General features: G+C 42.9%; 1 protein-coding gene across 1 annotated transcript in view; it reads right to left on the bottom strand.

Annotated features, from left to right (window-relative positions):
- DNAH8 (dynein axonemal heavy chain 8) overlaps positions 1 to 23,692 on the bottom strand; it is a 591,778-nt gene that overhangs the window by 139,462 nt on the left and 428,624 nt on the right. The window contains exons 55-57 of the mRNA XM_077812184.1: positions 18,572 to 18,694; positions 16,804 to 17,017; positions 5,093 to 5,202 (exon numbers count right to left, since the gene is read on the bottom strand). Coding sequence (XP_077668310.1) covers positions 5,093 to 5,202; positions 16,804 to 17,017; positions 18,572 to 18,694 — 447 coding nt within the window. The remainder of the gene's footprint in view (positions 1 to 5,092; positions 5,203 to 16,803; positions 17,018 to 18,571; positions 18,695 to 23,692) is intronic.

The raw sequence follows: 23,692 nt of genomic DNA, 5'->3' as shown, positions 1-23,692 counted from the left end.
CAGACTCTCTGTTTGTCCAGATAAAGGCTGGATCCCAGGCAAGCTCCCACCTGTGATAGAATTCCTCCACTCCCATCCTCTTTGCTTCACACAAATGGCTCAGAAATCTTCCCTTTTGTAGGTACCACCAAGCAATTTATTTATAGTGGTTCACACCACCACCTTTATATACCAGGGCAGTCATGGTATTTACAATGCTATCCAGCTTCATTACCCCTTCTCCTAAAAAAGGGAGTAAAGGTGTCTCTGCCCAGAGAACTCCCTTTTGTCAGTCAGTCAGTCCCTCCCTCCCTGCCACCACCCACCTCCTTCTGCTTCCTCCCACCCAACCTCTTGGGCTTCCTTCCTGTGCTGTTTTATCCAGTCTCCTTGTTAAAGGGCTAAGTAGCCCATTAGCATCCCAGTCCCAATCCAACCTGGTAATCAGTAACTTCTCTCATTAATTAGGCCCTTGCTGGGGCCTAACTGGTTAACCAGTGACCAGAGTGCTGGTTCAGCTGCTGATTCCCAGCACTCTGTCATATTTCCCCACAAGGCAAAGCTTTTTTTAAAAAAAAAAGAAAAGAAAAAGAAAAAAGAAATACCAAATTATGAGACACCTCTTACCTGTACCACAATGCCTACACAGCACAGTTCCACATTAAGAAAAAATAAGACAATAAAAAACAAACTCAACATTGTCATAAGGAACTTCCTTCTGCCTCCAGCTGATAAGGGACACACTGCACAGAACACATTAATCTCCCTCACAATATAATGCAAAACCTTAATCACAACTCATGCTGCCCCCACAAATACATGACCCACTACACACTTAACTTGTGCACATATGTGAATACTGAATATTTGTTAAAGTTGCTGAGGATGTAATTAAGGTTGTGTGCTATATTGTGAGAGAGATTAACATGCTATCTGAAGGGCTTCCTTATCATTTGGCTTGGAGGCAGAAGAAAGTTCCTTGTGATACTGCCTGTTACTCAGTGGAAACTGTGTCCCATAACTTGCTGTTGTCTTGCTTTTTAGTATTAGAGTTGGGTGGAATGTTGTCAGATCTAATCACCGAATCCCTCTTAAATTACTCTTTTGTTTACAGAATTTACATTTGTACTACCAAGATCGGAAATAGGCCCAAAGATTCATTGACTGCCAAGGTGGCATGTTCATGGTCCTGTTTCTCCTGAAAGGTTTGTTAATATAAAACACATTTACAAAAAGGCAACTGCATTCCTTATAACGCTTCAGATGTCTGAAACCCAATCAGCTCCAACAGGAGAAAAATAGAAATCTGAACTCACATCTTGGCAGGTGAGAAAGAGGGAAAGATTTTCAAACATACACAAAATCTATTAAAGATTTAGGAATAATACTATTATTATTTATTATTATTAAAAGTATTTCTAATGAGTTCAGATGCATATTTCCAGTTCACACTGTCATGTATTTCAAAAACTCTGTGTACAAGCATATGAGAGTAGAATCTGGCCCACAAAGAAAATGGAAATGACTTGGCGATGAAGGTATATCATAATCAGGGCACAGATTCGACCTCTATCACATATTGACCCCTCTTTCATGGTGCCTTCTTATCTTTCAGAATTATAGAATTACAGAAATGTAGGGCTAGAAGGGATCTCAAGAGGTCATCTAGTCCATTCCCCAGCACTGACATATACTTGCACCATCCCTCACAGACGTTTATCTAGCCTATTCTTAAAAACCTCCAATGATGGGAATTTCCACAATCTCCCTAGATAATCTGTTCCAGTGAAAAACGTTTTTTTCCTAACATTTAACCTAAATCATTCTTGCTGCTTAATATACCAATTCTTCTTGGCCTACCCTCAGTGGACATGGAGAACAATTGATCACCATCCTCTTTATAATAATCTTTTATATTTTAAAGACAGCTATCCAGTCCCCCTTCAGCATTTTCTTCTCTAACTAAACATGACCAATTCTTTCAACTTTTCCACATAAATCATGTTTTCCAACTTTTTGTCATTTTTGTTGCTCTCCTATGGCCTCGCTCCAGTTTGTACACATCTTTCTTAAAGTGTGGTGCCCAAAACTGGACATAATGCTCCAGCTGAGGCCTCACCAGTGCCAACTAGATTGGCACAATTATATCCCGTGTCTTACAACAGTTGTTAATGGGTTCCCACCACAGTCAGGAAGAGGGTAAAAAGCTCCTCTGGGCACAGTCAATCCCAACCTGGCATACATGTGAAACCTGCCAAACCTAGAGATGGGATGATCCAAGTTTAGTAAAAGGTCGCATTCAGAGAGCAGGGGCTGCTTACTGGGAGAATGGCTGAAGAACGTCTGCAAGCTGGATCTTCTGGAGAAGCAGAAGGACATACTTTACTCTAAAAGAAAAGGAGTACTTGTGGCACCTTAGAGACTAACCAATTTATTTGAGCATGAGCTCTCGTGAGCTACAGCTCACTTCATCGGATGCATACTGTGGAAACTGCAGTAGAATCTTCTGCAGTTTCCACAGTATGCATCCGATGAAGTGAGCTGTAGCTCACGAAAGCTCATGCTCAAATAAATTGGTTAGTCTCTAAGGTGCCACAAGTACTCCTTTTCTTTTTGCGAATACAGACTAACACGGCTGTTACTCTGAAACCATACTTTACTCTGTTTTTCCTTTTTGTTTAGAAACCAAGTTGCTCAGCCTGCTTCTTCAGACACAATGAGGTTCGGAACCCAGACAGCAGAGAAGGAAGTCTGTGATGAGAGAGGCTCCTTTCCTCACACCACAGGAGTGCCCTAGAGGTCATCCCAGAATGACATTTACCTTTTTCACAGAAGTATCACATTGTTGAGTCATATTCAATTTGTGACTTTTTGTGGGGGATAGAGTGACAATGTGTGTCACTATAACACCCAAATCTTTTTCTGCGGTACCACTGCCTACCCAGTTATTGCCCATTTTGTATTTGAGATTTCCTCCATAAATGTAGAACTTTTCACTTGTCCCTATTGAATTTCATCTTATTTATTTCAGACGAATTCTCTAATTTGTCAAAATCATTTTAAATTCTAATCCTGCTCTACAAATAGCTTGTAATCCCTCCCAGATTGGTGTCATCTGCAAAATTTATAAATGTAATCTCCACTCCATTATCCAAGTCATTAATCAAAATGTTGAACAGAACTATATCCAGGACAGACCCCTGTGTGACCCTGTTTGATATGTCCTCCCAGTTTAATTTAATCTATAACATATTAATGGTATTTACATGCTTATGAGAATGTCAGATCAGAATGGGAATGTGTCAAAAGCCGTACTAAAGTCAAGGTATGTCATGTCTACTACTTTGCCCTTACCCACTAGTCTGGTTACACTGTCAAGAATGAAATTAGGTTGGTTTGGCATGATTTTTCTTGTTGGCCATTAATTATCACCTTATTATTCTCTAGATGGTTACAAGTGGATTGTTTAATAATTTTTTCAATACCCTTCCAGGTATTGAAGTTAAGATGACTGGTCTATAATTCCACTGGTCCTCTATTTTCACCCTTTTAAGACAGGTATTATGTTTGCCATCCTTCAGTCCTTTGGAACCTCACTTGTCTGAGTTCTAAAGATAATCGTGAAGTAGTTCAGACCTATTATAAGGTGAATTTCAACAGGCCCTGCCAACTTGAATATATCTATTTTATCTAAATATTCTTTAACCTATTCTTTCCCTATTCTGGCTTGTGTTCCTTCCCCCTTGTTAATATTAATTACGTTAAGCATCTGATCACAATTAGCTTTTATAGTGAAGACTGAAGCAAAAAAGGTATTCAAGATGTCAGCCTTCTTTGTGTCATCTATTATTTGCTCTCCATCCCCATTAAGTAATGGACCTACACTTTTCTTCATCTTTCTGTTACTTCTAATGTATTTATAGAATCTCTTCTTATTGCATTTTATGTCCCTTCTCAGTTGTAACTTATATTGTGCCTTAGCCTTTCTGATTCTGTCCCTGCATGCTTGTGCCACTCTTTTATGCTCATCCTTAGCAATTTGTCCTTGCTCCCACTTTTTGTAGGATTCCTTTTTAATTTTCAGGTTATTAAAGAGCTCCTGAGAGAGCCATATTGGTCTCTTACTAGAACTAAGCTTTAATTTCAAAAAAAGTAAGTTTCTAGATCTTTTGGTTGCTGAGAGTGTCTTGAAAATGTGAACAGGGTATAACTGATGCAATGATGTATACTTGCTTTTGCAGAATCTGAAATAACTTTTAGAGGTGTGAACTACCCCATTTATTTCAATGGGTGCTAACTCAGATGCTCAATATAAGAATGTTTACTTTCTCTTTGATAAGCAGTGAAAGTCAGTACTTTTGGCCTGACCTACACAAATTTTGTACCAGTATCACGATTTTAGTTAGGGATAACTTAATTTTTTTTAACCAAAATAGCTATACCAGTGTAAAATACCTTTATATTGATATAACTGTGTCCACACTAGTGGTGTTGTACAGCTTTAACTATGCCAATATAGTGAAAATGGTACAACTTTTGTGTGTGGAGAAGCCCCAAGAAAAAAGAGGAAGGATAAAATTATAAAGAGCTGCATAATCTATTGTGAGTAACAGCTCATTGGTGCCATGAGTGAGTGGACTTGGGGAGTAACACCACTTTCCCCCACCACTTTGCCCTAACCCAAAGAGCCTAGCACAGTCTAGTGGAGCATCTGAGACCCCTCTAAGAGGAGCCATGGTCATGAAGCCCAGTGGAGCATATGAGTTTCACCAAGGGAAAGCCCAGTACGAAGAGCCCAGCAGAGCAAGCAGATCCCATTTTGGGAAAGCCAAGCCCAAAGGGCCCAGCAAGCATTCTTGATCACATTTGGAACATTTGCGTAATCTACTCTGAGTGGCATCTCATGTGGGTTGATCTTATTTTTGAGCATAGTTTGGAAGAGCGTCACCCACATTTTCTCACCTCATTAACCGCTGATCACAGTGGGTAACCACTGTGGGTAGTTTTATGAAACATATGTTTTTAAAATTTTGAAATAAGCACCTAACTTATGGTAATAGGCACCCTGTTAATAAATAGTGAATACAACTCCATTATTTCCTGTATTCTGTACCTTAGTCCATTGCCACAATATTCTGCCTGCTGGAACTAATTTCTTTATCATGTCACATATTTCAGGATTGAATTTTCTGCATGGATGAAAGTATCCACAGCCAATTATTCCTGAAAAATAAGATGCAATATACAAGTTCACAATGATTGTAAGATATAATTCATTCTTTCCTAAGAAAGAAAGGTTATTTACCTTACAGTCGCCATGGTTCATTGAGATACATTGTCTACATAGATTACACTTCTGGTCTGGTGCACAGGCCCCCCATTCATGTGAGATTGGATTTTTTTGGCCAGCAGTGTCTATTGGGGCTGTGGTTGTGCTCTAGATGGCCTTGCAAATACACCCTAGAAGGACATAAAGGGTGGAATGGACCTTACCATCTTTCAGTTCCTTTACCATTACAGAATTCAAGTGATATAGGACTCTGAAGTAGCAGAGAAGGAAGGTGTGTCAGAGAATCAATGGGAACAATACATCTAAAAGAACTGCAGTTACTGTTAGGTAAGTAATCATTTTTTCTTCTTTGAGTGATTGTCAACATGGATTCCACTTCTAGTGACTAGCAAGCAAGGACCTCATAATCAGAAGGTGAGTGCTAGGAGTCCTATTTTAATAATGGTTGCAAGACAGGTCTGCCTAAGAGGACGTCAAATCTTGAGGTCTCAGCTAAGGAATAGTGCTGGATAAAAGTGTGCACTGATTCTCATGTAGCTGCCCTGAACATTTCTGAAATTGATATGCTTCCCAAAGAAGCCGCAGAAGTTGCCTGAGCCCTGGTGGAGTGGGCTCTAGGCTAATTTTGCTAACTCATAGCACGATCTAATACAGTTAGATATCATTTAGATAGTCTGTGGGTGGATATTGTCTGACCTTTCATCCTATCAGCAAATTCTACAAACAGCATGGTAGAGTTCCTGAAGGTCCTGTTCTGTCAAGATCACATGAAAGAGCCCTAACCCCATCAAGGGTGTGCACTTTGGTGTCCCCTTGTTTAAGTGAGGCCTGGAAAGAAAACTGGACAGTGAATTATCTGATTCAGATGAAAATCTAAAACAACCTTTGGTTAAAATTTAGGGTTAAGCTTCAGGGTCACTTTGTCTTCAAGGAGCACCATGTCAAGTGGACCATCCATGAGGACCTGAATCTCCCCTACCCTTTGAGCTGATGTTATAGCTACAAAAGGCCCTTTTCATGGATAGACAGTATAGACAGCAAATTGTTCTGCTGAGACTGCATTAAGGTCCCCTGAAGGAGAGGGCCCCTGAACTGCGGAAAATGTACGAATAAGATCCTTGAGAAATCTAAGCAATTATAGGGTGATAAAATATGGTGGAGGACAGTGACTGGGTATTGTTGCTAAATATATACGTATGGAGCTGATGGATAGCCCTAAATGCTTTAGTGATAGCAGACAGCCCAGAATAGTAGGTATGGGGCTTCTAAGGGAGGTAAGTGGCATTATAGAGCCAAAGAGAGAATCTCTTCCATTTGGCTGAATAGGTCAGTCTAGCTGAGTCCTTTCAGCTGTGTATCAGTATCATGGATATCAGCAGGAGCAGCTTCTTTTGACAGTAATTGATCAGCCCATATCTATGTTGTCAGATGCAGTGATGCTGGGTTTGGGTGAAGGATCTGACCTTTGTTCTGGAAGATCAGATCATATCAAGTAAGACAGGTAATGTTATCAGAGGGTGAGTTGACAGGTTAATTAGCTGTCTGGACCAAGCTGGGGCTAGCACAATCACTACTGCTGAGTCCTGCTGAGTACCCTAAGTATTAACGGGGATGGTAGATAAGAAATTGGTGGATAAACAGAGACCATGAGACAAGCAAAGCATCCAACAGGAAGCCTGGACTCAGGCCTTCCTTTGAACAGCATGTTTGGCATTTCTTGTTCCAATCTGAAGCAAACAGGTCAACTGTCAGGTATCCCCACCTGCAAAGCTGCTCAGTAGGATGGTGTCTTTGACAGTCCATTTGCAGTCATTTGCAAATTGCCTGCTGAGCTGGTCCGTTACGACATTCTGCAAGTCTGGTAGTTGCAGAGCTACTTGTGTGATTCAGTGACGAATGCACTAGTTCCAGAAATGAACAACTTCTTGGCAAAGTGTGTATGTGTGGGTGGGTGTGGGTGGGTGTGGGAGGAATGAACGTGCTCTTCCCTGTCTGTTGACATAAAACATTGTTTTGTGTTGTCTGTCATTATCTGAACTTTTAGTCTATGTACCATGGGAAGAAATGTTGTGCACACTAGACAAATAGCTCTAAGTTACAGAAATTTTATTTGAAGGTGAGTATCTGCAGGAGTCCAGAACTCTTGTGTCTGTGAGGAGTCTAGGTGAACTTCCCACCCAAGTATGGAGGCAGCTGTGACCAGTTTCTTGGTAGGGAGGGAGGAGAAAACAGTACTCCTTGCATACCTGGAAAGGCTCCTTCCACCAGTTTAATGATACAAGACTTTTTGAGGAACCTGAACCCTCATGTGATGTCTATTGGGCAGATACACAGATTTCAACCACCCTTGCATGGAATGTAGGTGATGTCTAGCATGCTGTATAATGTACGCTTAAGAGGCCACATGAACCAGGTGTCTAAGGCATACACTTACAGACATTTATGGGTAAGACTACAGCTGGCTGATGAGATCTAGTATGGTCTTGAGTCTTCCCTATGGCAGATAAACTCAGCTGATGTGGAATCCACCAGCACTACCTCAATCAACTCTCTTTTCTGGGTCAACAGCAATAATGACCTTTTTTTTTTTCCTGAGACCCAGTGTGGTGAAAAGATGTAGGATTTTGTGAATGGAACATTCACTTCCTTGAACACGGCAATCATGGAGGTCTGGGTATATCTGACTCCCTTAGGTCCTTATATAGGCCACCATGACTGCCATGCACTTGGCAAATTCTCTGGTATGTACAGCTGAAAGACCAAAGGGCAGAAGTCAATAGTGGTGGTGGGAAGTTCCCACTTAGAATCTCAAGTATTTTCTGTGTGCTAAGTGAATGGATAGGTGAAAGTATGTTTCTTAGAAACTGAGAACCACAAACCAGTCTAAGAAATCTAAGGATACTGAGCCTAGGGTTACCCTCCTGAATTAAAAATGGTAGATGAACTTGCTGATAAACCTCAAATCAAGGATTGGATACCAGCTCCCCTTCTTCTTCAGGATAAGAAAGTAATGTGAGTAAAATACTTTCCCTCTGAACTGCAGAGGCAGGTCTTCCAGTGTGATGAGATTTAGAAGGGAGATGTTTCTTACTTTAATAATATCTCATGAGAGGGCCCTCAAAGAGGCTAGGAAAGGGGGGAAGGAGATAGGAAGAGACTGAAATTGAATAGAATCCCCACACTGATCACCTCTAAAACACAACTGTCTAAGGTAATTCAATTCCAGGCTTTCTAAAAATTCAAAAGCTGGTGTCAAAAAAATAGAGGGAAGGGTATAGATACTCAAAAGTCTCCGCATGGCTCTTGAAGTTGGCATCAAACTTGCTGCTGTGAGGTGGACATGGGATGTGCAGCTGCAGAGGAAGAGACAGAGGGCCTTCTATTTCTTCCCCAATGGCTTTGATGATTTTAGTGGTTTGTAATAATAGGTCTTTATCTAGAGTAACTTTGTGACCTGGCTGCTTTCTACGGGCTGGCATGTAAACTGCCAGAAACTGAGAGTGGCTCTCAAATCACACAGAGAGTGCAGGTCTTCATTGGTTCTAGCGTTGGACTGGTAACAACTTTTTAATAGGAAGTCCTCACTTATCTCAAGCTCCTTTGGTATGCCTGAAAATTGTAACCATGAAATCTTGAACATGGCGATGGATGTAGCCATTGATTGTACTGCAGTGGCCAACATATCTAATGCTATGCAGTGATATATGAGTCACCAATTGTCCCTCAGTTACAAAGATTTCAGTTTCTCCCTATTTTATTGAGGGAGTTTTTAAATAAATTCTGACAGTTTGTCCCTATTAAGACAATCAAACTTTTCTAGGAGCTCATGGTAATTTGCAATATGAATTTGCAGATTTGATGAGTATTTTTTCTTGCTAAATACATTTTTTTTCAAATCTTTATCTTTTGGAGTTGTTTTTGGGCATCCCTGCTGTCATGACCTTTCTTGCACTGACGCTACTACCAAAGATCAAGAAAAAAACAGTTACTCACCTCTCGTAACTGTTGTTCTTCGAGATGTGTTGTTCATGTCCATTACAGTCAGGTGTGTGCATGCGCATGTGCCTGTTGGCTGGAAGATTTTTCCCTTAGCAGCATCTATTGGGTCGGCCTGGGCACCCCCTAGAGTTGCGCCCTCATGGTGCCTAATATATAGCCTTGCCGACCTGCCAATTCTTCGGTTCCTTCTTCATAGCTACTCCAACAGAGGGGTAGGAGGGTGGGTATTGGAATGGACATGAACAACACATCTCGAAGAACAACAGTTACGAGAGGTGAGTAACCGTTTTTTCTTCTTCGAGTGCTTGTTCATGTCGATTCCAATCAGGTGACTCCCAAGCAAATTCAGGAGGTGGGGTCAGAGCTGTCCACTGATTGGAATACTGCTCTACCAAAGGCCACATCATTTCTGGCCTGTCTAGTAATCGCATAATGCACAGCGAAAGTGTGTATTGATGACCAAGTCACCTGCCCTGTAGATTTCCTGGGTGGGGACTTGAGCCAGGAAAGCTGTTGATGAAGCTTGCTCTCTTGTAGAGTGCACCGTTATTGGGGGCGCTGGGATACTTGCTAGATTGTAGCACTCAGTAATGCAGGTTACAATCCATGATGAAATGCGCTGTGTCAAAACAGGCTGACCTTTCATCCTGTCCGCTACTGTGACAAAGAGCTGTACCGACTTCCTGAATGGTTTTGTCCTCTTGATGTAAAAGGCCAGCATTCTGCGGACGTCGAGAGTGTGGAGCTTCTGCTCCCTGCTACTTGCATGAGGTTTGGGGTAGAAAACTGGGAGGAAAATGTCCTGGTTTATGTGGAACTGCGACACAACCTTCGGGAGGAAGGCCGGATGGGGGTCTGAGCTGAATCTTGTCCTTAAAAAATATGGTGTAGGGCGGCTCCAATGTTAGAGCCCTGAGCTCAGACACCCTCTGGGCTGAAGTTATCACCACCAGGAACGCGACCTTGTAGGAAAGGTAGAGCAGGGAGCATGTTGCTAGAGGCTCAGAGGGATGCCTCATGAGCCCAGAGAGGACCAAGTTGAGGTCCCAAGCAGGAACCGGTTGGCGGACAGGTGGGTACAACCTGTCGAGGCCCTTCAGGAAGCGGGTGACCAGGGGGTTAGCTAAAACTGAGCGGCCCTGTACCCCCAGATGGAAAGCCGAGATGGCAGCCAGGTGCACTCTTATAGAAGACAAGGAGAGACCTTCTTGCTTCAAGTGGAAAAGATAATCCAAAATCTGGGGCACTGGGGCTAACGCTGAGCTGACCAGACTGAAAATCTCTTCCACTTGGCCAGGTATGTGGAATTGTCCTGGCAGTTCTGCTGCTGGAACCTTTGAGGAGGTTGTGCCGGGGTTGACGACGGGGCCAGAGGCAAAGGCGTTGGGACTGTAGGCGCCAGGGGCAGATGCGCAGTGGAAGGCGGTACAAAAGTGGTGGAGGCCACTGAAGATGCCACTGACTGAGGGCCCTGGGTTCCTCCCTGGCTCAGGTGATAAGACCAGGGGGTCCAGAAGGGCCACTGAGGCGGATTCTACCTCTGCGGAGGCCACGCATGATGTTCCCTTCTGTCTCTGCCCGACCTCTCTCTACGGCTTCTGCTCCTACTCGAGCGATAGGAGTTGGGCTCTGACTCTGAGGTCTCAGACACAAGACCATGGAGGAGCTGATCCTTGATGCCTCAAACGTCGAGAACTCGGGGAGCAGGAAGGCTCTCTGTCGGAGCGAGTAGGCACCGATGGACAAGGCGAAGGTGTGCGCCTCGACATCATAGCTGGCTTCCCTTTAGAGTGCACCAGAGGACGCGGCTCTGTCAGCACTGAGGGTTCCTCCTTGGCAGGCGAGAATGGTGCTGTTAGGTGGAGGAGGTCTCGAGCAGCCTGGTAGGCTTCCGGCATGGACAGGAGCTGCAGCTGCTGCGTAGGTACCAGTGATCGAGGTGGGGCCAGACTTGACTGCTGCACCTTGGCAGCAGTCGACACGGCCCCGGAAGGAGATGTCGAGGAGTGGCCCACCTGGGGTCACACATCTCGAGGCTTAGCTGGAGGAGAATGGTTGCCGGCTTTTTCTTCTTTTGAGGCACTGGCAAGTGGGAGCAGAAAGGCCCCATGACGGGTTCTGTGAGGAGCCATGGTTGTGCCGGGCGTCCGTGGAGGAGTTCTTCCTCGGTGCTGAACTCGCCGACAGCACCAGGGCACTCTGCATCAGGGACGACACTGTAGGGGTCAGGTCTTTCGAGCCCGGGTCGGAGTCGGGGCATAGGGCTGCCTCCATGAGGATCACCTTCAGCTGCTGTTCCCTTTCTTTAAGTGTTCTCGGGCAGAACTTGTAGCAGATCTTACAACGATCTTTCTGATGGGTCTCCCGCAGGCACCGAAGACACGACGAGTGCAGGTCACTTTTCGGCATGTGCTTGGCGCAGGCCATGTAGTTCTTGAAGCCCGGGGACCGCAACATGCCACGGTGCTGGGGCCGGAGTGGGGGAAAACCCCCAACAACACTATACTACACTAAACTATTAACTGGAACACTACTGATAACTAACTATATACAATGGAAGAGAGAGGAAACTTGCTGAGCAAGAGCCAAGGGAAGTTCTAGCCACCATCACTGGCGGCAAGAAGGAACTGAAGGGGTGGAGGGTTGGCAGGGCTATATATTAGGCGCCATGAGGGCGTGACTCCAGGGGGCTCCCAGACCAACCCAACAGATGCTGCTAAGGGAAAAATCTTCCGGCCAATGTGCATATGCGCATGCACATACCTGACTGGAATCGACATGAACAAGCACTCGAAGAAGAACTGGTGCACATAAAAATATTCATACCAAACTTAAGGGACTTGATGAGCCCGTCTGCCTTTGTAGAGATAGGTGTCACAGATGACAGGGTCTGCCATATATTTCTTATTGCTTCTAATAGCCCCTCATTAATTCACATGGGTAATATTTGGGGCATAGAAAAGCGTAGAGGGTCTAGACGCTTATGTGATTTCCCTTGCACTACCTCCACAGGCATTTCTAATGTATTTGCCATTTGATGCAAAAGTTCCTGAAACATTTTGAAAACACCAAGTTGAATGGAAGAAGGGGACATCACTGCCTCGTCTAGTGAGGAAGAGGGGATGGCTACTGATATCAGGTATTGCTCCATTTGCAGGTGTTCTTTCTCACTTTTTTGGTCTTTCTAATATACAGTGAGAGTCTGTGCCACCTGTTCCTCTTGAGCAACTGTATGAATTTTGAAAGAAGGAGAGATTTAACCCTATAGACAGCTGTAGAGGTAGAACTCTTCACTGGTTGCATCCCTCCAGAGGTCCAATAGGGCCAAGATTGCACGTTACAGGGGTGAGGGGCTTGGGGCCATGGGGTGAATCCCAGGGTAGGTGTTCTTTCCTAGAGTCCATAGGTTTCTATGCTGACAGTGACAGCTCCTAGATTCCAATCAGACTACCATGGTAATATGAATGGGAATGAGGAGAGTGGTGGGGGATACCTCCCTACTACAATTCAGAAGGGGAGGAAGAGTAAGAGCACTCCTTCTCTGATGGTGGGGCAACCCTAACCAGAGTCCTGGAGTAAGCTTGAATCTCTCCCACCACCAGAACTGGGGAGGTGACCAGTATCATAATAGTTCTGGTTACTTGTGCCATATAGGACACTCTCACAGGTGGGGATAATAATAGTGACTCAGGTTGTCCAGTCACTGTAAGATCACTGGGTACCAAAAAAAAGTCAATGCTCAGAAAGCTGGTGCTGAAAACATCTGTACCACAGCAGTAAGTACCAGAATCATGGCACTGTGTGTTCATACCAAGAGATTGGTAACAGGTAAGTGCAGACCTCTTCCTGAGACACTACCATACATGTTTGGTGACTGGGTTTTATCAGGGTATCAGAGGGACCTGATTTGGGCCATGAAACACCATTTGGCTGAGTAGCCCAAGGAGATCTCTGGCTCCTTTTACTGGATCCCAGGAAAGGTGACCTAGGCCTGTGCTCACTCTGGGAATGATGTTCCATCCTACCCTTTTCAGATGACTGGGTGAAGGAGAACATAGCTGTGCTGCCAGTCTCAGTGAATGACTGTTTCTTTGATTGAGCCAAGGAGCCTGGAGTTGACCTGCAATTCACAGAAGTACTAGCCAAGGAAGCCTGTTCAGGACCAGTAGGCTCTTTTTTCTCTGGTTCTGAGGAGGATCTCATTGAGCACTCCAGAAGAAAAAGTATATGATAGGCCTCTCTCACCTTCTACGTTCTCTTGGAGAAGGAGAAACAGAGTGAGCATCTATCAGGGATATGCCCCTCTCCAAGATAAAAATGGCACCTCAAGTCCCATCATTAAGCTAAATAACCGCATCATAGGAGGGAAAATTTTTGAACTTCAGGAACTTCATTTCAATCATAGTGGCTAAATTCCAGTACCAAGGAAGTTCCTAGCCCTCATAAAAAGCTTTTTTATATATATATGTATAGCAAACAGGTATAGAAAAGAAAACAATTACACTAATTGCACTAATATCACTATTTACTTATATCTATGTATCGATTGATAGATAGATATACACAAAATCAGTAAAGTCTCAGAGTGCAGAGGAGTGGAATTGTAGGAGTTCCATCTCACAGCCATGTGTGGTAAGAGGGAACTAAGGGAAAGTTGGGTCCATTCCACACTTTATGTGCTCAGGTGTGGGGGGGTGCAAGGGCACTTAGAGCACAAGTGCAGCCCCGACGGACACTGCTGTCCAAAAGAATCTGATGTTAGAAGCATGGGGTGCATGCACACACCAAGTGACATTCATGTGGATAATCACTTGAAGAAGAAAAAATAGGTACAAACACAGCAATTAGTCGTGCAAATATTTCTATACATGCCTAACATTAGGCACATGAGTAGTCCTGTTGACCTAAATGGGACTAATCACAAGCTTACAATTATGCCCATAAGTATGTATGTATTATTTACCTTATTTCTAATTCATATATGCAACAGGAAAACCTTAAGTTTCTTTCAAGTGATAATGAACATAAAGGTTGTCATAAAGAAAGAGGAAGATAAGTGATGTTAAGGAGACAGAGTTAATGTTAAAAATAAGTTAATATAGGAGCCCACCAAATAAAATCACAGCAGAAGATAGCAGAGCTGGGGGAGCTGAACTTGCAGGAGTAACTTCCCTGAAGGGTAAAATTTTCCAGAGCCAAGGAAGAAATGGAACTCAGTGTCTCTTTTGTCCTGGCTACTTTCTTTGCCCTAGTGGGCAGTCTTTGTAGTATACATTTTGCTGTGTTGAGCACAGAAATAGAATGACTGTAATACCCCAATAAAGTGTCTAGCAATAGCCTTGCTAACATCACTGGTCCTGATTCTTGGATCCAACTGAACTAAGTTTGGCCCATGACCCACAGAGTAGGAGTGTAGTGTGCAAAGCTGGCTTTATACTACCTTTGCAGCACCCCAGCTCTGGGGCCCATTCAATCCTAACTTAATCAGTGCAACTTCAGGACTGTTCTAACCTATGCCCATTTATCTATGGCCTCAATGGGCTGTTCAAGCAGCCAAAACCAGCTGAAGTATAGAAACACTCCAGCTGCAAACCCTCTACCCTCAGCCATGCCCCTATGCTGGAGTTAGCACAGTGTTGAAGTGCAGAGCCAATGCACCTGCATTCAGAGAGTCCCCCTAGGCTGGAGGATTTCCCAAGTAGCCTGTTAAGCTGGCCTTATGTTCCCTTTGCATCCTAAGAAAAGTTGGGTCTACTGGTTTTTTTTCTACTATTCATGTGAATTAGTAGGGATTTATGGGGGCAGAAGGAAAGATGAAAATCATGACTGTTTGCAAGTCTATTTTCAATAAACAGATTTTGAAAAGTATAATATAGAATCCTTCTTGTTAACATGCAATTTTCATTTTTGTAATTCTAAATTCTATTCTGAGATCTGAAATTTATTCTGTATCCTACCCAAACAAATTCCACAAATGACACAACCAGATCATACCTGCCAAAACCAGACAGCTATGAAAAGGGACGCTTGGTGAGAATAATAGGTACAGAACCTCTAACTCAGCTGAAGACATTTGACTGGGAGAGAAATTGGAAAGGAAAAGAGTGGAAAAAGGACAGATAATTTGCTAAAAGACAAAGGCATTGCTCAACTTAAAAATGATATGCTCAGGTGTAAATAGAATTATGAGTTAGTGAATTAAAAACTTTAACAATTAAAATCCTGGGTTCAAATTTAATTATTTAGATTAACTTAAAAGGCTGTTTACCTGCAAAGTCCTGAGTTCAGGGTTCTCTATTTTTTAATTATTTATTTTTTCAATGAGACTAATTGCAAAGTAAGGTATGACTCAAAATAAGCATAAATGGCAGAATCTGGCCCATAATAAATAGTTTAAAACAGTGGCTCTCAACCTTTCCAGACTACTGTATCCCTTTCAGGAGTCTGATTTGTCTTGCATACCCCCAAGTTTCACCCCACTTAAAAACTACTTGTTTACAAAAATCAGACATAAAAATACAAAAGTGTCACAGCACACTAAGACTGAGAAATGGCGTACTTACTCATTTTTACCATATAACTATAAAATAAATTGATTGGATTATAAATATTGTACTTACATTTCAGTGTATAGTATATAGAGAAGTATAAACAAGTTGTCTGTATGAAATTTTAGTTTCTTTGCTATTGCTTTTTACATAGCCTATTGTAAACTAGGCAAATATCAAGATGAGTTGACGTACACCCTGGAAGACCTCTGTGTACCCTCAGCGGTATGTGTACCCCTGGTTGAGAACCGCTGGTTTAAAAAACCAAAGAGTAAATTGCATCTCGAATCCTCCTGCATAGGTGGCTGCGTGGAACACCAGCAAGAACTTAATTCCTTGTGATGCTCCTCGCACAGGGGGTAATCCATCCAGTGCACTGGGAGCTAAGATGCCTGTTGTGAACAGCACCAGTGCAGGGAGCTATGCTCCTTACATGGCTTTTGATGTTAGCAATATCATCAACTATTTTAGAGGAAATTATATTGGTCATGTATTGTGAGGTCAGAGAGGAAAGCATTAATTAACTGTTAACTTTTCTTAACATATGTTTGTTCGTAATTCAGAAGCCTACACATATATTTTGTTAGGGTGGAACTCACCTAATTTCAGAGGGCCTACACCAGGTCTTCACCAGGGACTTAAGAAGTGAACTAGAGCTTGAATGGGCCCTTTCCAATATGACAAATTTCACTCTAACTGATTTGGGAACGGAAAACTTTTAAAAAGATTTATTGTGTATTTAAAATTAGAAGTAGTATTTAATTCACCTTTAAGTCACAAATCAAATGAATCTGACTGTCTCATTCTAATGCAAGGCCCAATTCTCCTCCCACTTGCACAATTTTATACTAATACAACTCCAGTTACTTCATTGGAGTTACTCCTGATCTAAATTCATGTAAGAGGACAATCAGGACTCAAGTTTATAAATTTTACATGTATTAGTCTACAGTAAAATAAATCAAAATAACTAAAAAATATGAATACCAAAAATTTTGTCTATGGATGCATTCGATGGTAGTGTGCAATTAAACACAGTAAACTGCCTTTTTAAACGCTGTGGGATATCATTACGGCCTCCTCCAGGGTGTATCATAGCTGCTACTAACTGTACATCAACAATTGTAGTGAAGTCTCCAGGTTTATCTAAACTGTACATTCCTTCCATTTCCATCATCTGACGAACTATTTCATTGGTTACCTACAAGATTATAAAACAAATATTAATTACCATTTCAAAAGAAGAAAATGGAAATATGCTCATCTTCTAATTTTCTTTCTTCTTGCAATCTCTCCTCTACTCCGCAGAGAAATTTGTTTTTATCTTAGTCTAGATACAGACCACAGCACCTCCTACATGGCAAACCACCAGAAATTTTTTTTAGAGCTTTAAGATATTACTAAATGTAATAAAAACACTGTCTTACTCACTTTGACCAAATAAAGAAGTATTATCTTGTGGTTAAGGCACTGAACTGGTACTCAGAGAAGATGGGTTCAGTTCCTAACTCTGCAGCAGACTTCTGTGTGGCCTTGGGCAAATCACTTAATTTCTCAATGGCTCAGTTTCTCATTTTGAAAAATGGGGAAAATACTGCTATTTGCTTTCTCCCAACCTTTCTCTATCTTGTCTATTTAGATTATAAGCTTTTTGGGAAAAGACAGCTTCTAAATATATGAATGTACTGTGCTTAGCAAGTGGATCCAGTCTTGTCTGGAGACCTAAGCTCTACCATAATACAAACAATAATGGTAAAATTAGCTACATATACTGCTCATGAAATATCTTCATGCTAATATTTATATCAGTTGGTCTTCCCATTTGTTGGGATGTTCTGGTGAAAAGATTAATAGAAGGAAATTATTAGATGAGTATATTTAGTATTCCCCAGCATAATTTCTCCATTAATCATTGATGAGGAAATGTATCCATCCAATAGGTTACTGGTGACCTTGGGAAGTGAGTGTGTCCTAAATCCCCTCAGGAGCTGAGTTTCCTAACACCTATATGTTTCCACAAGGCAATATCTTACGTATCTGGTTATGGAAACTTCCATGACTTCTTTCCTTTGCTTTTTGGGTGCCAAGAGACATACTAGGCTGTGGGTCTTTCTTATGTGCTGTGTTCAAGGAAAACAGATTCATTGTGCTCTTTGCACATCTATGTCATGCCATCTGTTTTCCGTGGTGTGAACTGTCTTTGGATAAGCACAGTAGAATGAGGGGAGTACAATATCTAGGGAAAAGTGGAATGGAATATTCTTATTTTAAATAACTCTAGGAGCAATACTAAGAACTACTTTGTCTGTGTACAAGATACCATATGGCTTTCCCACAAATAATACAGAACTTTTTTGCAGAAATGTATGGTTTACTAAAACTGACTAGTCCTGTCAATTTAATATCAGGCTGAACATTTGAATAACATGCTGTTTTGGGGATTATACTGCTTTCATTAGAGCTTTTAAAAATATGACAAAGTTAAGGATGATATATGAAATATGACTCCTAAGTCCAAGATATATCTTCAGAATATCTATTCTACTCCCTGATGTTTATTTAATAATTACACCATTATCATATGACTTTTCTATGATTTACAGTTTAATAAAAACACTGCATTGTAAAAAGGAGTAAAATGTTTACTGTATATGAGAAAAAATCTGACTTATAAAATCTGAGATTCAAATATTTTTGTTAAATACTACAAAATATATTTTAGTCATATCTTCTTATATGAAGTTTTCTTCTATACCTGATCTCCCCATTCATTAATTATTGGCATATTAATGTCATCAATAAACACGGTCATTCTTCTCCCGCCTGGTGGTCCATAAGTACTTCCCATGCGTTTGTCCACATAACTCTCTATTGTCCTCTGAAGAAAAAAGAAAAAGTTTGAATTTAGTATCTACAATACCAGCATATTTTTTAAACATTTTATATTTATATTTGGAAAGGGTTTTTTTAAAATGTACTGCGTGTTGCCTTGAGATAATGGAAAATTTCTTATCTGAGAATTTTCTTTTTGTCAGCAGTTTCTTGTCTCATTCTTCACAAATAGGCTGTCTCTCTCCCTCATGGAACTCAAAGGTAGTCTGGAATTATTCCTGGAGGATTCAGGACTAAAACCCCATTACCTCATGCCACCAGAAGAATTTTTCCAAAGACGTAAAAAGACTCCTAACAACTGATTATTAGCATTAAGATGATAATCTCAAATTATATTAATGATCCTTAAGGTGTGTTGAGGTCTCCCTTTAGAGAAAAAAACAATTAGTTTTGAATTGTATTTTGGTCATTTAACAAACTACTAGGGTGGTAGATTGAGGAGAGGAATTGCTAACAAAAAGAAAATGATCAACTAAGACATTTTCAGTTCTGGTGCACAGCTTCTCCTCTCAAAATTCACTAATGGGCAATAAAGAGTAAGGAATCACTGAAGCAAGATGAGAAAGAATAAACTAGAATTTCAATTATAAATTACAGTAGAATAATAAGCCGAAGAGGAGGTTACTCACCTTGTGCAGTAACTGATGTTTTTTGAGATGAGTGTCCCTGTGGGTGCTCCACTCCACTCCCTGTGCCTTCGCTCTGAGAGTTTTACAGCAGTGCCCATACGGGCCGCGCATGCACAGTGCCTGCCCAATGTGCTGCTGGTGCCTCAATAGTGTGTGTGCATCCTGGACTCCTCAGTTCCTTCTCTATAACGGAGCCTGCTCCAAACTCCGAAGTAGAGGGGAGGAGGGTGGGTAGTGGATCACCCACAGGGACACTCATCTTGAAGAACACCAGTTACTGCACAAGGCGAGTAACCTCCTCTTCTTCTTTGAGAGATGTCCCTGTGGGTGTTCCACTCCAGGTGACTTAAAGGCAGCATCTCTGAGGATGGTAGGGACTTGGGATCTGGTAAAAAAGCCATTGACAGCACAGCTCATCCCACTTGAGTGTCCATCAGGGGTCCCTGTGTGAGAGCGTAATTTTTGGCAAAGGTGGCAGCCTTGCAGAAAAGGTCAACAAAAATTATTAGGGATATGGAGTGACTTCCATATGAGGAGAGATGAATAAGCCTGGGACTTTTCAGCTTGGAAAAAAGACAACTAAGGAGGGATATGGTCTATAAAATCATGACTGGTGTGGAGAAAGTAAATAAGGAAGTGTCAGCTACTCCTTCTCATAATACAAGAACTAGGGATCATCAAATGAAATTAATAGGCAGCAGGTTTAAAACAAACAAAAGGAAGTATTTTTTCACACAACACATAGTCAACCTATGGAACTCCTTGCCAGAGGATGTTGTGAAGGCCAAGACTATAACAGGGTTAAAAAAAGAACTAGATAAATTCATGGAGGATAGGTCCATCAATGGCTATTAGCCAGGATGGTCAGGGATGGTGTCCCTAGCCTCTGTTTGCCAGAAGCTGGGAATAGGAGACAGGGGATGGATAACTTGATGATTACCTGTTCTGTTCATTTCCTCTGGGGCACCTGACATTGGCCACTGTCAGAAGACAGGATACTGGGTTAGATGGGCCTTTGGTCTGACCCAGTATGGCCATTCTTATGTTCTTATGTCTGCAAGTGGGATGTTATGCAGAAATGCTATAGAGGATGACACAGATCTAGTAGAGTGTGCCTTGACTGAAGTTGGAGGTTGTATGTGCTTTAATTGGTAGCATAGGTGGATGCAGTCTGATATCCAGTTAGATATTCTTTGTGTGGATATTGATTTGCCCTTAGTGTGTTCTGATATTGAGATAAAAAGTTTAGGGGAAGCTCTCAACAGCTTACTTCTATACAGATAAAAAGATAACACCCTGCAAACATCAAGGGTGTGCATTGCAGCTCCACAAGGATTCACATGCAGTTTAGGAAAGAAGGTTGGTAGATGAATAGGTTCATTGAGGTGGAAGAACGAATGCACCGTAGGGAGAAATTTAGGATGAGTTCAAAGCGTGACTTTATCTTTCAAAAAGATAGTGTACAGAGGTTCAGCCATGAGTGCTCCAAGTTCTCCCATGAATGTAATTGCCATTAAAAATGCAGCTTTCATGGATAGGTGCAGTAGAGAGCAGGTTGCTAGTGGTGCAAAAGGTTTGTGCATCAGGGCTTTGAGGACCAAGTGTAAGTCCCCTGGCTGAGTGGGTGGTCTAATGTCCAGATACAGGGTTTGGATGTCCTTGAGGTATCTCTTTGTGATAGGGTGGGCAAAGATCACTGTGTCATCGATTTTTTGGTGAAACACTGTGATTGCTGCTAGATGTATTTTTATTCAGCTAAAGGAAAGCCCGGATAATTTAAGTTCTAGAAGACAGTCCAGTATAAGTAAGAGAGGGGCAGAAGCAGGAGAGGTGTGCCTGGTGGAACACCACGTGGTGAACCTAGTCCATTTATGAAGATAGGTAGTATGTGTAGATTGTGTCCTGCTGTGTAACAGCACCGTTCGGACTTGTTGGGAACAATCTTGTTGGGTTCAGTAGAGAACCATTGAGGAGCCATGCCTTGAGGTTGAGCATTGCTATACTAGGGTGGTGTAATTAGCCCCTGCGTTGAGATAATAGGTCCGGAAGGGGAGGGAGCGAGATCAGGGCACAAGCGGACATTGTGTTAGAAATGGGTACCATGCCTGTCTGGACCATGTAGGAGCTATTAGGATGACCCTGGCCCTGTCTGTTCATATCTTTTGTATCACCCTGTGGTATTGGTGGGACTGCATTCAACAAGTTGTTGGTCCATGTGATCATGAACGCGTCCCCCATGGAGTGCTTTCCCAGACCCGCTCTGCAGCAGAATCTGGGGCATTTTGTGATGGTCGCAGTTGCAAATAGATCCAGTTGAGGATAACCCAACTGTGGGAGATGCCGTGTAAGATGGTACTGTTTATCTCCCATTTGTGGTCTAGGGGAAAAGATTGACTGAGCTTGTCTGCTGTGGTGTTCTGCTACCCGGACAGGTATGAGGCTGAGATATGTACGTTGTGTTGGAGGCACCAATTCCAAAATTTCCTAGCCTTGGTGCATAGTGAATGGGATCGAGCTCCCCCTTGTCTGTTTATGTAAAACGTACATGCGATGTTGTCGGTCATCACCTGATTCTTTGTTTCTTGAGGAGTGGGAGAAAGTAGAGACAGGCATTTTGGACAACTCAGAGCTCTAGAAGATTTATATGTAGCGTGGTTTTTGTAGAGGACCATAGGCTCTGAGTCGTGTGATGTCCCATGTGTGCCCCCCACCCAGTGAGGGAGGCGTCTGTCATGATTATAAGTGAGGGAGAATCCTGCAAGAACAGGACCCCGGAGCACATGTTGTGTGGTAGAGTCCACCATATTAGTGAATACTTGACCTTTGGCGGCATAGTTAGTAGTCTGTTTAGTCTGTGCACGTTTGGTTTGCTGATGGTGGCCAACCAACCTTGTAGGCGCTGCATGTTCAGGCGTGCGGTCTTGACAACAAAAGTACATGCAGCCATGTGGCCTAGAAGTTGCAGGCAGTCAGCGGCTGTCACCCATGGGCTGATCCTCAACTGGCCAACAAGATTCTTTATGGTGTAGAATCTGACAGTAGAGATGCGAACCCCATTATCAAGTCTAGGTGTGTGCCTATGAATTCCAGTTGTTGGGTTGGATGTAGTTGTTTATATTCATTTGCAGATCAAGATTCTGGAAGCAGTCAATAGTCATCTGCATGAATAGGATGGCTTTTTCGTAGGTGTGTGACTTCAGCAGGCAATCATCCAGGTACAGAAAGATTATTATCCCTTTTTTTCCTGAGATGTGCCGTTACCACCACAAGAACCTTTGAGAAGACCTGGGGTGCTTTGAGAGGCCAAAGGGTAAAACCTTGTACTGGTAATGGTCTGAGCCCAGGGCAAATCTGAGAAAGTGTCTGCGGACAGGGTGCATAGTGATGTGAAAATAAGGGTCTTGCATGTCGAGGGCTGAAAACCAATCTCCCAGCTCCAGCACTGGAATTATTGCTGTTAGGGCAACCATCTTGAATTGTTGCTTCTTGACGAACATGTTTAGTCAGCTGAGGCCAAGAATGGGTCGCCAGCTCCCACTTTTGTTTTGTATCAAAAATAGTGGGAGTAAAACCCCTTCCCTCTGTGCTGAGCTGGCATTGTCTCCACAGCACCTAATTGCAGAAAATGTTGAACCTCTTGTCAGAGGTTGTGAGAGGGGTCCCTGAAGAGGGATAGGGGTGGGTGGGGGGTATGGACAGGAAGGGGATTGTATAGCCAGAGCGGATGACTTCTAGGGCCCATCTGTCTGCAGTGATAGCTACCCAGTTGGCACAGAATGGGAGCAGACAGTGCCCAAAGGGGTGGATGGTTTATATGAGTGCTAGAGTAGGTGGGAGGTCTTTGTAGTGGGGTGGTCACCCACTCCTGCCTTAAAAGGCTTAAAACAGCCCGGGGAGAGGACTGTGGCAGAGAAGGAAAAGCGGGGCTGACTGGGGAGCGTACGAAGGAACCTGAGGTGAAGCAGGGCTGGGGAAGGCCAGAGGAGCTGGGAGGCTCCAGACTGGAAAAGCCCCAGGCTGCAGGCCTGGCAGACGACCTAAGACAGGGTACTGGGGTTGCAACAGTGCAGCCCAAGGATAGGCGGAGGCAGCAGGTCCAAACCCACCCTGCCTATGATGACTGGCTTATACAGACTGCAGTCAGCCCCAGTGAAAGGGGGCTAGATGGTGACTGGCAGTAGCCCATAGGCTGAGGCAAGATGGGGATAGAGGTTGGGGGGTTCCCCGGGGAGGGTAGACCCAGATCTGTGGGGTATTGCCTGGAGCGGAAACACCCCAGGTAAAAGGACACCGGGGTCTGGGAGGGACACGGAGGCCAGCGACGGCAAGACACCGGCAGAGGGTGCTCCAGAGCT

The sequence above is a fragment of the Eretmochelys imbricata genome, chromosome 3 (genome assembly GCF_965152235.1).
Source record: "Eretmochelys imbricata isolate rEreImb1 chromosome 3, rEreImb1.hap1, whole genome shotgun sequence".
NCBI classification, from domain to species: Eukaryota; Metazoa; Chordata; order Testudines; family Cheloniidae; genus Eretmochelys; species Eretmochelys imbricata.
This window is presented reverse-complemented; position numbering and strand designations above follow the sequence as displayed.